Consider the following 11285-nt stretch of genomic DNA (forward strand, 5'->3'; position numbering starts at 1 on the left):
TGGTTTGAATGAGATATCATATGATAATTGAAACTGTTCTGAATCTTGAGTGTTCATGAGATTAGTTTGAATGAGATATCATATGATACTTGAAACTGTTCTGAATCTTGAGTGTTCGTGAGATTGGTTTGAATGAGATATCATATGATAATTGAAACTTTTCTGAATCTTGAGTGTTCATGAGATATTATATGATAATTGAAACTGTTCTTAATCTTGTGAGTGTTCATGAGATTGGTTTGAATAAGATCATGATAATTGAAGCGGTTCTGAATCTTGAATGTTCATGAGATTGTTTTGAATGAGATATGATATGATAATTGAAACGGTTATGAATCTTGAATGTTTATGAGATTGTTTTGAATGAGATGTTATATGATAATTGAAACGGCTATGAATCTTGAATGTTCATGTTATTGTTGTGATAGTTTTTCATGTTGGTATCACTAAATAAAAATGTTTCGGAATCTCATGCATATTTGTGACTTCATAAGCGTTATGTTTACAAAGGCGGTGTAACTGGGAAAAAAAAAAATGGTGTAATTATTTATCTTTTGTTAGTCACTTTTTTCTTCTCAAACACTTTGAAATTCCTTCTTAACGGAAATTCCTTAAAAATTGAAAAAAATGACATTTTCGTCCTAAATGCTTACTTTTTCGGTTTTGGTTTGGATCCTTTAAATTCCTTAAAAATTGAAAAAAAAATGACATTTTCATCCTAAATGCTTACTTTTTGGGTTTCGGTTTGGATCCTTTTCCAAAGGACTTAAATGCCTAAAATTACTTCTTAGGATATTGAAAATAACTCGCCTTAAGACTCTTGTTCTTGTTTGAATGTCAATGTGTTAATTTCTTTTCTTGATGTTTTGGGTCGATCCTTACTTGGGATATTACACCAAACCTCAAAGCCCAATCCAACAAGCTTACAGACTCGATTCCAATGTGACTACGACTGGACTATGTCAGTTGTCCATTCCAACATTTGTCGACTGATTCGAAGATGTCAGGAGGTAATTTCTTAGAAATTCATAAGAAAATATTTTATGAACATTGAGGAGAAACCGAGGTGTGTCGATTCTTCACTCTCTCCTTTTGCTTTGTTATTGGGGTTTTGACGCAATTTCTTCTCGTAGGTTATTTCGAAACTTTTGAATGGATTCAAATCATTTAGGGCCTGCTCAAGGTGGAGAACCCGAAGTCGATGCCGGGGTTTGGAGGTCTCAGTTGCCGCCGGATTCTCGGCATCGAATTGTCAACAGCATGTATGATTTCTTGCTTCTTTGAGAAGTTTGTCTGAGATTTTGTAACTTTTTGTGTTCATAGTTCGCTGCTTAGATTAGTTACTATGTGATGGTTTTCTGAATTAAGCTATGAACGGCAAAACCTTTTTCTACCTTTTCTTAAATTTGTGTTTAACTGATGGATTCGAACTGATTTTTCCAAAACCTTATCGAAGATTGTTTGGAGAGAATTCCACGTTGGGTAATTAAGATGATCCTAAGGATTAGGCCTTTTGGGGTTCCGAAAAGTAAAAGCTACGAGAGGTTATGCTCAAAGTGGAAAATATCATACAATTTTAGAGAGTCGTGATTCCTAACTTGGTATTAGAGTCATGAGAATCTTCAAATGTCGAACAAAGAAGTTGTGAGCCTTGAAGGTGTAGTCAAAAGTGACTCAAGTGTCGAACAGAGAGTGTACTCTGTTCGAGGGCTCCAGAGAAAGAAATCAAGGGTGTACTTTGTTTGAGGGCTCCAAAGAAAGGAGTCGAGCCTCGTTTAAGAGGAGATTGTTCTTGAGGGCTACATAGTTCTCAGGAGAGTCTCTATAGTGTAGTTACTTTGTTCGAGGGCTCCAGAAAAAGTAGTCGAGCCTCGTTTAAGGGGAAATTGTTCTTGAGAGCTACATAGTTCTCAAGAGAGGTTCTATAGTGTAGTTTGTTCGTGGGAAGGATCGTTGAGGATTGGTGAGAGAGTTGGTGATTTAAAATTATCCCGTTCACTTTTCCATTTCTGGTTTGAAGATGTGGTAGGTTAGATTTTGTGGATGCGGTTCCTATTTGTTTCTTCAAGTGTTACCCCTTCATTGAACATAAGACGAATATCTTATTTGGAGCAGCATGGACTCTATTGAATTTTCCTCTAACTGTTCTAAAGTATCGTGACATCCCATATTGGTTGGAGAGTATGGAGAGGGGAATGAAACATTCGTCGTAATGGTGTAGAAACCTCTCCTTAGCAGATGCATTTTAAAATCGCGAGACTGACAACGATACTTAACGGGCCAAAGCGGACAATATATTTTAGTGGTGAGGTTAGGCTGTTACAAATGGTACCAAAATCACCTAGCGAGGATGCTAGACCCTTCAGGGGGTGGATTGTGAGATCCCACATCAGTTGGAGAGGGGAACCCTAGACCCTCAAGGGGTGGATTGTGAGATCCCACATTGGTTGGAGAGGGAACGAAACATTCCTCGTAAGGGTGTGGAGACCTCTCCCTAGTAGACACGTTTTAAAACCGCAAGATTGACAGCGATACGTAACGAGTCAAAGCGGACAATATATTTTAGCGGTGGGCTTGGGCTGTTATAAATGGTACCAGAGTCAAACACCGGACAGTAAACCAACAAAGACGCTAGGCCCTGTTCTCAAGGGGGTGGATTGTGAGATCCCACATTGGTTGGAGAGGGAATGAAACATTCCTCGTAAGGGTGTGGAAACCTCCATAGTAAATTCGTTTTAAAACGGCGATACATAACAAGTCAAATCATATAATATCTGCTAGCAGGGAGCTTAAGTTGTTACACTAATATTTTGAATCATGGATGTGGGTTACAGCTATAGTTTTTTCGCTCCCGAACAGCTTCACGTGCTTTTGCGTTTAATAAACTTGTCAGCCACCATCTTTTCCATTTTTATGTAGAATTGAGACATTGAAGAGGCACATTCCTGTTTCTGGTCCTGAGGGATTGAATGAGTTGAGGAAAATTGCTGTAAGGTTCGAGGAAAAGGTTTACAATGCCGCAACCAGTCAGGTACTTGCTGCTCTCACTTGTATAAAGCCCTGATCTATTATGCTATCTACTAAATACAACACTGAGTACTCACCATTTCTATATTGAACCTCTAATTTCAGTCAGATTACCTAAGGAAAATATCTCTGAGGATGCTTACTATGGAAACCAAGTCTGGGACGACCACTGCATTACCATCAGTGTCGGGCCCCGTGTCTTCCAATCAACCTTAGTCAGAGAACATCCACAATGACAATGTTTCTTCTAATGTATTTACCAACTCTCAGAGGCCAATATACTTTATTGGCTAATAAGGTAAATGAGTCTACTATTAGAACGTCTAGAACGTCTTAGTATGTCCTTAGTATGTCCTGAGTATGTCTTGAGTATGTCTTAGTGTTGGAATGAGATATTATATGATAGTCTTAGTACGTCTTAATGTTGGAATAGAACTGTTCTGAATCTTGAATGTTTATTATGTTAGTCTTAGTACGTCTTAGTGTTATGAGATATTATATGATAATTAGAACTGTTCTAAATCGTGAATGTTTATTGAGAACTGTTCTGAATCTTGAATGTTCGTTGAGAACGGTTCTGAATCTTGAATGTTCGTTGAGAACGGTTCTGAATCTTGAATGTTCGTTGAGAACTGTTCTGAATCTTGAATGTTCGTTGAGAACTGTTCTGAATCTTGAATGTTCGTTGAGAACGGTTCTAAATCTTGAATGTTCGTTGAGAACTGTTCTGAATCTTGAATGTTCGTTGAGAACGGTTCCAAATCTTGAATGTTCATTGAGAACGGTTCTAAATCTTGAATGTTCGTTGAGAACGATTCTGAGTCTTGAATGTTCATTGAGAATGGTTCTGAATCTTGATTGAATGTCGTTGAGAACGGTTCTGAATCATGAATGTTCGTTGAGAACGGTTTTGAATCTTGAATGTTCGTTGAAAACGGTTCTAAATCTTGAATGTTCGTTGAGAACGGTTTTGAATCTTGAATGTTCGTTGAAAACGGTTTTGAATCTTGAATGTTCGTTGAGAACGGTTTTGAATCTTGAATGTTCGTTGAGAATGGTTCTAAATCTTGAATGTTCGTTGAGAATGATTCTGAATTTTAAATGTTCATTGAGAACTGTTCCAAATCTTAAATGTTCACTGAGATTGTTGTGATAGTTTTTCATGTTCATATCACTTAATGAAAATGTTACGAAATCTCATGCATATTTGTGACTTTATAAACGCTATGTTTCTAAGGAGCTGTGTAACGGGAAAAAAAATAAAAAATAAAACAGTGTCATAAATTTCATGGAAGCAAACAGTCCACGAATGCTACAAAACCTTCCTCTTCTGCTCGCAAATCATCCAAAAGTTCTCACACGCTCATCTACTGCGTCAACACAGTAGCAATACATAAGGATAGAACGTTTAGAACGTGAACACGAAGAGGGACTTAAAAGTGATGTTGTGTGAGTAAAGAACAAATGCATGGTGGTTGGAAATCAATCAGAGAAGTCGGGGATGAAAAATAATCATTCATGTGATAGTCGGGTGAAGAAGAAACAACATGTAGACTCGGATTCGAACTCAGGGCACACCATCTGTAGTCACTAACTTCGAGCAGCCCACAACGAACTATAATCTAGGCCACGAAATGTTATGCATACGCCCTAGTTGACACAATTATAAACTAAATATATATAATAGACTTTTATAATTATTTTGTTTGTCCTTGTTGAACTATTATAAACAATATTTTGTTCTTCTCTTCAACCGATGTGAATCTCACAATCCAAACCCCCTTCAAGATCTAGCGTCTTCGCTGGCACACTGTTCGGTGCCTAGCTCTAATATCATTTGTAACAACCCAAACCTACTGCTAGTAGATATTATCCAATTTGACTCGTTACGTATCGCTATCAGCCTCACGATTTTAGAACGTGTTGTTAGAGTGAGGTTTTCATACTCTTATAAAAAATGTAGTTGTTCTCGAGCTAAAGATATTTTTAACGTTCAACTTTTAAAGCTCTCGTCAAATACACCTCGATGTCCACTACAACTTTTATTAAAATCCAATAGAAGACAACTAGTTTAGAATTTTTCATCATTGATAAGTTGAAGCAACACATTATGAATTTCAACAACAAATTGAAAACTTTTGCCCATTCCATTTCCATAAACTTTCTTCTTTGTAATGATTCTAAAATTCAGTACATCCTTTCTCTACTTCAATGTACTATGTTACTCGATAATTTTTAATCTCGAGAATCTTGAGCTCGGAATTGCTACAAAGAAGAAAGTTTTTAATCTCGAAAATCTTGAGCTCGGGATTGCTACTACGACGTAAAATTTAACACGACTCGATAATCCTAATCAATTTAAAAACATGCATCTAACAAATATAATTCGACATAATTCAGTGGAAGTTCATGCAAAAGACACTGTAAATACATCATCAAAATATGAGTATAATAGAATATTAAGAGCCGGGAATCGAAATCTAGATCTATCAGTGAAGCACGACCGAGTCATAGCTCCGTTTACTCAGCACGTACGTTTATTCAGTCATTCGTTTTTTTCAACTCTTATCTCGGGTATTATCCACGAACCCTTTCAATTCGTTCCACGAAATACAAGCCAGTTGACTAACTAAATAAACCCGACATCCTTTTTTCTTCGAGTTCAACAACCGTTAATAGTAAGTGATTTAAAAAATAAAATTTTAAAAATAAATAAAGATGTAAAGGAAAGAGCTTAATTATTGAATTTAAAAAAGTTAGTGAAGAAAGTGAAATGGAAAACTCAGTTACGTCAATGTCTATAAACTAAAATTAGTAATTTAATTATTATTATTATTATTATTATTATTATCTTCACTTATACGTCACATTAATTTAAATTTAAATTTTAAATTATTAATTTAGAATAATTGTGTTCAGTTACTTAAAATATATATTAATTTTTTAGTGAGGGTGGGGCCCACTTGAGGCATGCCCACAACCCTAAGAAATAGTTGATTGCATTTTTTTTTTTAAAATACTTCTTTTCTTTGAATAAATTTTTTAATATTTATTGACAAAACATTATTAAATATCGTAATTTTGATATTTAAAACGAGGTCAGCGTCCTTACTAGCACACCGCCTCGTGTTTACATCCTTTTGGGAAATAGCGAGAAGGTTGACACGTCATCCAGTGTCTAGCTCTGATACCATTTGTGGGGGAATAGCGAGAAGGCTGACACATCATCCAATGTCTAGCTCTGATACCATTTGTGGGGGAACAACGAGAAGGCTGACACATCATCCAGTGTCTAGCTCTGATACCATTTGTGGGAGAACAACGAGAAGGCTGACACATCATCCAATGTCCAGCTCTGATACCATTTGTGGGGGAACAACGAGAAGGCTGACACATCATCCAGTGTCTAGCTCTGGAAGGAACAACGAGAAGACTGACACATCATCCAGTGTCCAACTCTGCTACCATTTGTGGGGGAATAGCGAGAAGGCTAACACATCATCTAGTGTCCAGCTCTGATACTATTTGTGGCGGAATAGCGAGAAGGCTGACACATCATCTAGTGTCCAGCTTTGATACCATTTGTGGGGGAACAACGAGAAGGCTGACACATCATCCAGTGTCTAACTTTGATACCATTTGTAACGACCCAGACCCATTGCTAACAGATATTGTCTTCTTTGGAATTTTTCTTTCGGGCTTCCCCTCAAAGCTTTAAAACGCGTCTGTTAGGGGAAGGTTTCCACACCCTTATAAATGGTGTTTTGTTCTCTTCCCCAACCAATGTGGACATCACACCTCCCGAGCCTGCAATTGAAAAGATTATAATAATAATAATAATAATAAAAAAAAAATATATATATATATATATATAGTTTAAAAAAAAACAATAATTGTTGATGGAAATGAGTGTGTAGGGACAGATGACACTCCAATGATGTGGGCCCACTGACTTCCGAAATTGGTCCACGACCAAACCCATTTTCGCGCGTGACACGTGGGCGTAGCAGGTGGGGTGGCGTAAGCGTGACGTGTGATGATGCTTCAAAGTCTTCCATTTTCACACTATTTTTTTTAATAATTAAAAGTTGAAACTACAATTATCCAATTCCATATTTTTCATATATTTCTAAATTCCAATTATATATATATATATATATATATATATATAAAAATTATGAAATAATAGAAAATATCTCGATTTTAGTTAAGTACCGAAAGACATGGATTGTCCTTCTTTAACCAAATTTCATCGAACATGTCTGTCGTACTATTAATGAAGAGAAATAGAAATAACATAATAAAAAAAAATCGAAAAGTTTTAGTAAATTATTAGAAAATTCACGGGCATAGAAAGAAGATTGCTAAAACCTAATCGAGGGTAGTACATATGTTTTGTTGGTAGGGTCGTAATTGAATGAACATGCACACATGAATGACGTATATGGCCGAACATAGCTAAGTTTCTGCATGAGTTGTGTTCGGTCGGTGAAGGAGAACCTCATATAAAACCCAGCGAAAAAAGAGGCTTAAGTTTCCCTTAAGGCTTGACACAAGGAGTGCATCAAAATCATGACTATAACAACCCAAACCCATCGCTAGCAGATACTATCTACCTCACAATTTTAATACGCGTCTGTTAGGTAGAGGTTTCCACACCCTTATAAGAAATGTTTCGTCCCCTTCTCCAATCAATGTGAGATATCACAGTCCACCTCTCCCTTGGGGGCCAACGTCCTCGCTAACACACCGCTTGATATCGAGCTTTGATACCATATGTAACATCCCAAGTCAATCGCGACGTTGATTGGAGAGGGGAATGAAGAACTCCTTATAAGGATGTAGAAACCTCTCTCTAGTCAATACGTTTTAAAGCCGTGAGGCTGATGTTGATACGTAACAGGTCAAAACAGACAATATCTGATAGCGGTGGACGATTTTGTATTTGAGAAAGTGAAAGTGTTCCATTTTACGCCGCCTTCTTCTCGTTCATAATCATTATCTTTGTGTATGATCATCTCAAGTTGTTTGCTTTTTTTGAAGGGTTTGATTTTGATTTGTGTTGTGGGTCTTCATTACATGTGTTTTAGTGATCAAATTGATTGCCTAACTTCACTCTCACGTCACACTCTTCTTTATAAATATCATCATTCTTCTCTTCCATTCTTCACCTCCCATGGATGCTGCTCATACCCACAACTTCACCCTCCCTCCCGGGTTCCGATTCTATCCCACCGATGAAGAGCTCGTCGTCCATTTCCTCCATCGCAAGGCCGCCTTGCTACCGTGCCACCCCGACGTCATTCCCGATCTCGCTCTCTTCCCCTACGATCCATGGGAACTAGATGGTATGTTTAACTATATAAGACTTTTTTTTACCTCTTTTGTTGATTTTTTTTTTTTAATTTTTAAAATTTAAAAGATATATTTAACTTTTCGACTTAAAAAAATTAAAAAATATCAAACTTTGAAAAAAAAAAAAGTTTAATAAACGATTTTATGGACCAAAATAGTTTTCGTAAATGCTCTCGAACTGTTTTAAAAATATCGTTTAATTTTAAAAATTTTAAAAAATATGAAATAAAAGGATGAAGACTATGAAATAAAATAAAAGAGGTACTATATATTTTTTTTAATTTAGAAATATATATTTTTAGTAATTTTTAATATATTGATATTATTTATATATTAAGATAGGAGATATTAAGTTTCCATTAATTTAAGCTATAAATATATTTTTTTATATTACACGTGGAAGTTGATGATTGGTTGTGTGTTTAGGGAAGGCGTTGGGAGAGGGAAACCAGTGGTATTTCTACAGTAGAAAAACCGACGCTCGAGTTACCGCTAATGGCTACTGGAATCCATTGGGCCGAGACGAGCCCGTCGTCGCTTCCGCCACCGCCGAAGTCGTCGGAATGAAGAAATATTTTCTCTTCCACGTCGGCGACGCCAAAACCAACTGGGTAATGCACGAGTATCGTCTTTACAACGCCGCCGCCGCCGCCGGTAGATCGTCCAGACGCCGAGGACGTCCAAAACGAGTACGCCACCGTCCACTGAAACCACTTTTCAAAAACCACTTTTTAAAAAACCGCTTAAAATAAAATCTATTTATAAAATCAAATAAATAAAATTATATAGTAAATATCCGTATATTTGTTTTTAATAAAAAAAAAAGAAAATATGATATATATGGTAAATTATAATTTATGAATAAATACAGATTGAATGGTTTTTTCAGGATTACAGCAAATGGGTATTGTGCAGAGTTTACGAGGAAGAAGAAGAAGGGGCGGAGCTGTCGTGTTTGGATGAAGTTTTTTTAACGCTGGATGATCTTGACGAAATAAGCTTACCGGATCGCCTCCATTGAAGATAAGGATAGGATTCAGCTATTACCGAACAATCCCTTACCACGTGGCACTAAATTACCAACCCAACCGACCTCCTTTTTATATTTTCCACTTTTTTTTTTTTAAATTATTCTTTTTCTTTTCTTTATGTTTATTTTTATTAATTAGTTCTACAAAAGTAAAATAAAAAAAAGCTTTTTTTTTTTCTTCCATTCATGTAAACAGCCTCTCTGGGAGGCTCGACTTCTCTCTTTGGAGGGCCCAATAAAGTACGCTCTTTGTTCGACTACACCTTCGAGACTCGCAATTCTTTATTCGATATTTGATGATTCTATTGTCATGACTAAATTTAAGACATGACTCTGATACCATGTTAGGAATCACGACTCTTCATAATGGTATGATATTGTCCACGCATAACCTCTCATAACAATCCTCAACAATACTCCCCTCCAACAAAGTACACTAGTACGGAGCTCTCGAACAAATGTGAGATGAATTGTAACATCTTGTGATAATTTGAACACCATATTTTTTTTTCTTTTTTAACATTTTCTTCGAAGTTTATATCACATAATTGATGTCTTGGTTCATATCAAAATGTGAAATATTTTTTTCAAGATATCATTGTAGAAATCTCTTTCGAATATTATTAAAAACGAACATTTTTTTTTCCCAATAATTATTGAACTATAACCCACACGAAAAAACCAACTTGTTTGAAAACAAGTTTTCGATTAAACGAACATCTTTATATATTTTATCTTATTTTCAGATTTGGTTAGTAGAATATTTTCTCTTATTTTTTAGATTCAATTAGTAGCTTGTATCCTATTTAAACGTTGTGAACATTAATGAATAATGAACTTTCGATCCCACCTTACACGGTATCAGACAATCATTCTTAACATGCTTGTATCTTATTTAAATGTTGTAAAATGAATATTAGACTTTTGATCTCACCTAACATGTATGACACAATCATTCTTAACAAACATGTTTTATTTTCAGATTTGGTTAGTAGAATATTTTCTTTTATTTTTAAGATTCAATTGGTAGCTTATCCTGTTTAAAAGTTGTGAACATTAATGAATATTGGACTTTCGATCCCACCTTACATGGTATCAGACAATCATTCTTAACAAACATGTTTTATTTTCAGATTTGGTTAGTACAATGTTTTCTCTTATTTTTAAGATTCAATTGATAGCTTATCCTATTTAAACCGTTGTGAACATTAAAGAATATTGAACTTTCAATCCCGCCTAACATGGTATCAGACAATCATTCTTAACAAACATGTTTTATTTTCAGATTTGGTTAATACAATATTTTCTCTTATTTTTAAGATTAAGTTGGTAGTTGTATCTTATTTAAACTTTGTGAACATTAATTAATATTAGACTTTTGATCCCATCTAACAGAGTATCAGACAATCATTCTTAACAAACATGTTTTATTTTTCAGATTTGGTTAGTACAATGTTTTCTCTTATTTTTAAGATTTAGTAGATAGCTTGTATCCTATTTAAACGTCGTGAACATGAATGAATATTGGACTTTCAATCTCACCTAACATGGTATCAGACAATCATTGTTAACAAACATGTTTTATTCTCACTCACATACTGTTTAAAAAAAAAAATCTCAAGAGGTCGTAAAAAATATGATTGCTCCAAGCCGAACACACGTGAGTCAGTAGAGACTATTTTTTAGAATCAGACGAATGAATTAACTCTAACGTTAAATTTTAACCTTTTTTCGTAAATGAAATAATTTATTTATTTACCTTGTGTGATCCCTACCAAAAGCAACATCACATAAAAACTATTGTATCATTTACTTCGTAAAAAAGCACAAGATTAAAAAAAAAAAAAAAAAAAAAAAAAAAAAAAAGAAAGAA

At 35.2% G+C, this 11285-nt stretch overlaps 2 protein-coding genes across 4 annotated transcripts; both read left to right on the plus strand.

Moving 5' to 3' along the window:
* Positions 1–907: 907 nt before the first annotated feature.
* Positions 908–3330, plus strand: LOC111434574 (mediator of RNA polymerase II transcription subunit 15a-like). Of its 2 annotated transcripts, none has more exons than XM_023072009.1 (4): positions 908–1010; positions 1134–1262; positions 2920–3031; positions 3133–3330. In XM_023072009.1, the coding sequence occupies exons 2-4, from the start codon at positions 1153–1155 to the stop codon at positions 3241–3243; spliced, it is 333 nt and encodes a 110-aa protein (XP_022927777.1). In that variant the 5' UTR covers positions 908–1010; positions 1134–1152; the 3' UTR covers positions 3244–3330. The 2 variants fall into 2 exon arrangements, with proteins under 2 accessions (XP_022927777.1, XP_022927776.1); XM_023072008.1 differs by having other exon boundaries at positions 964–1066.
* A 4834-nt stretch (positions 3331–8164) lies between these two features.
* LOC111434573 (NAC domain-containing protein 104-like) lies at positions 8165–9555 on the plus strand. 2 transcript variants are annotated; one of them, XM_023072005.1, is made up of 3 exons: positions 8165–8375; positions 8809–9071; positions 9272–9555. In XM_023072005.1, exons 1-3 carry the CDS (start codon positions 8204–8206, stop codon positions 9401–9403), a joined length of 567 nt encoding a protein of 188 aa, XP_022927773.1. In that variant the 5' UTR covers positions 8165–8203; the 3' UTR covers positions 9404–9555. The 2 variants fall into 2 exon arrangements, with proteins under 2 accessions (XP_022927773.1, XP_022927775.1); XM_023072007.1 differs by having other exon boundaries at positions 9298–9555.
* Positions 9556–11285: the final 1730 nt, after the last annotated feature.

This window comes from Cucurbita moschata, unplaced genomic scaffold (genome assembly GCF_002738365.1).
Source record: "Cucurbita moschata cultivar Rifu unplaced genomic scaffold, Cmos_1.0 Cmo_Scf00045, whole genome shotgun sequence".
Taxonomy (NCBI): domain Eukaryota; kingdom Viridiplantae; phylum Streptophyta; class Magnoliopsida; order Cucurbitales; family Cucurbitaceae; genus Cucurbita; species Cucurbita moschata.

Coding starts and splice junctions, on each gene's coding strand:
- LOC111434574 (XM_023072009.1), top strand. CDS start 1,153: ATGGATTCAAATCATTTAGGGCCTGCTCAAGGTGGAGAACCCGAAGTC. Junction 1,263..2,919: donor CATCGAATTGTCAACAGCAT/GTATGATTTCTT, acceptor ATTTTTATGTAG/AATTGAGACATTGAAGAGGC. Junction 3,032..3,132: donor ACAATGCCGCAACCAGTCAG/GTACTTGCTGCT, acceptor CTCTAATTTCAG/TCAGATTACCTAAGGAAAAT.
- LOC111434573 (XM_023072005.1), top strand. CDS start 8,204: ATGGATGCTGCTCATACCCACAACTTCACCCTCCCTCCCGGGTTCCGA. Junction 8,376..8,808: donor CGATCCATGGGAACTAGATG/GTATGTTTAACT, acceptor TTGTGTGTTTAG/GGAAGGCGTTGGGAGAGGGA. Junction 9,072..9,271: donor GCCGAGGACGTCCAAAACGA/GTACGCCACCGT, acceptor TGGTTTTTTCAG/GATTACAGCAAATGGGTATT.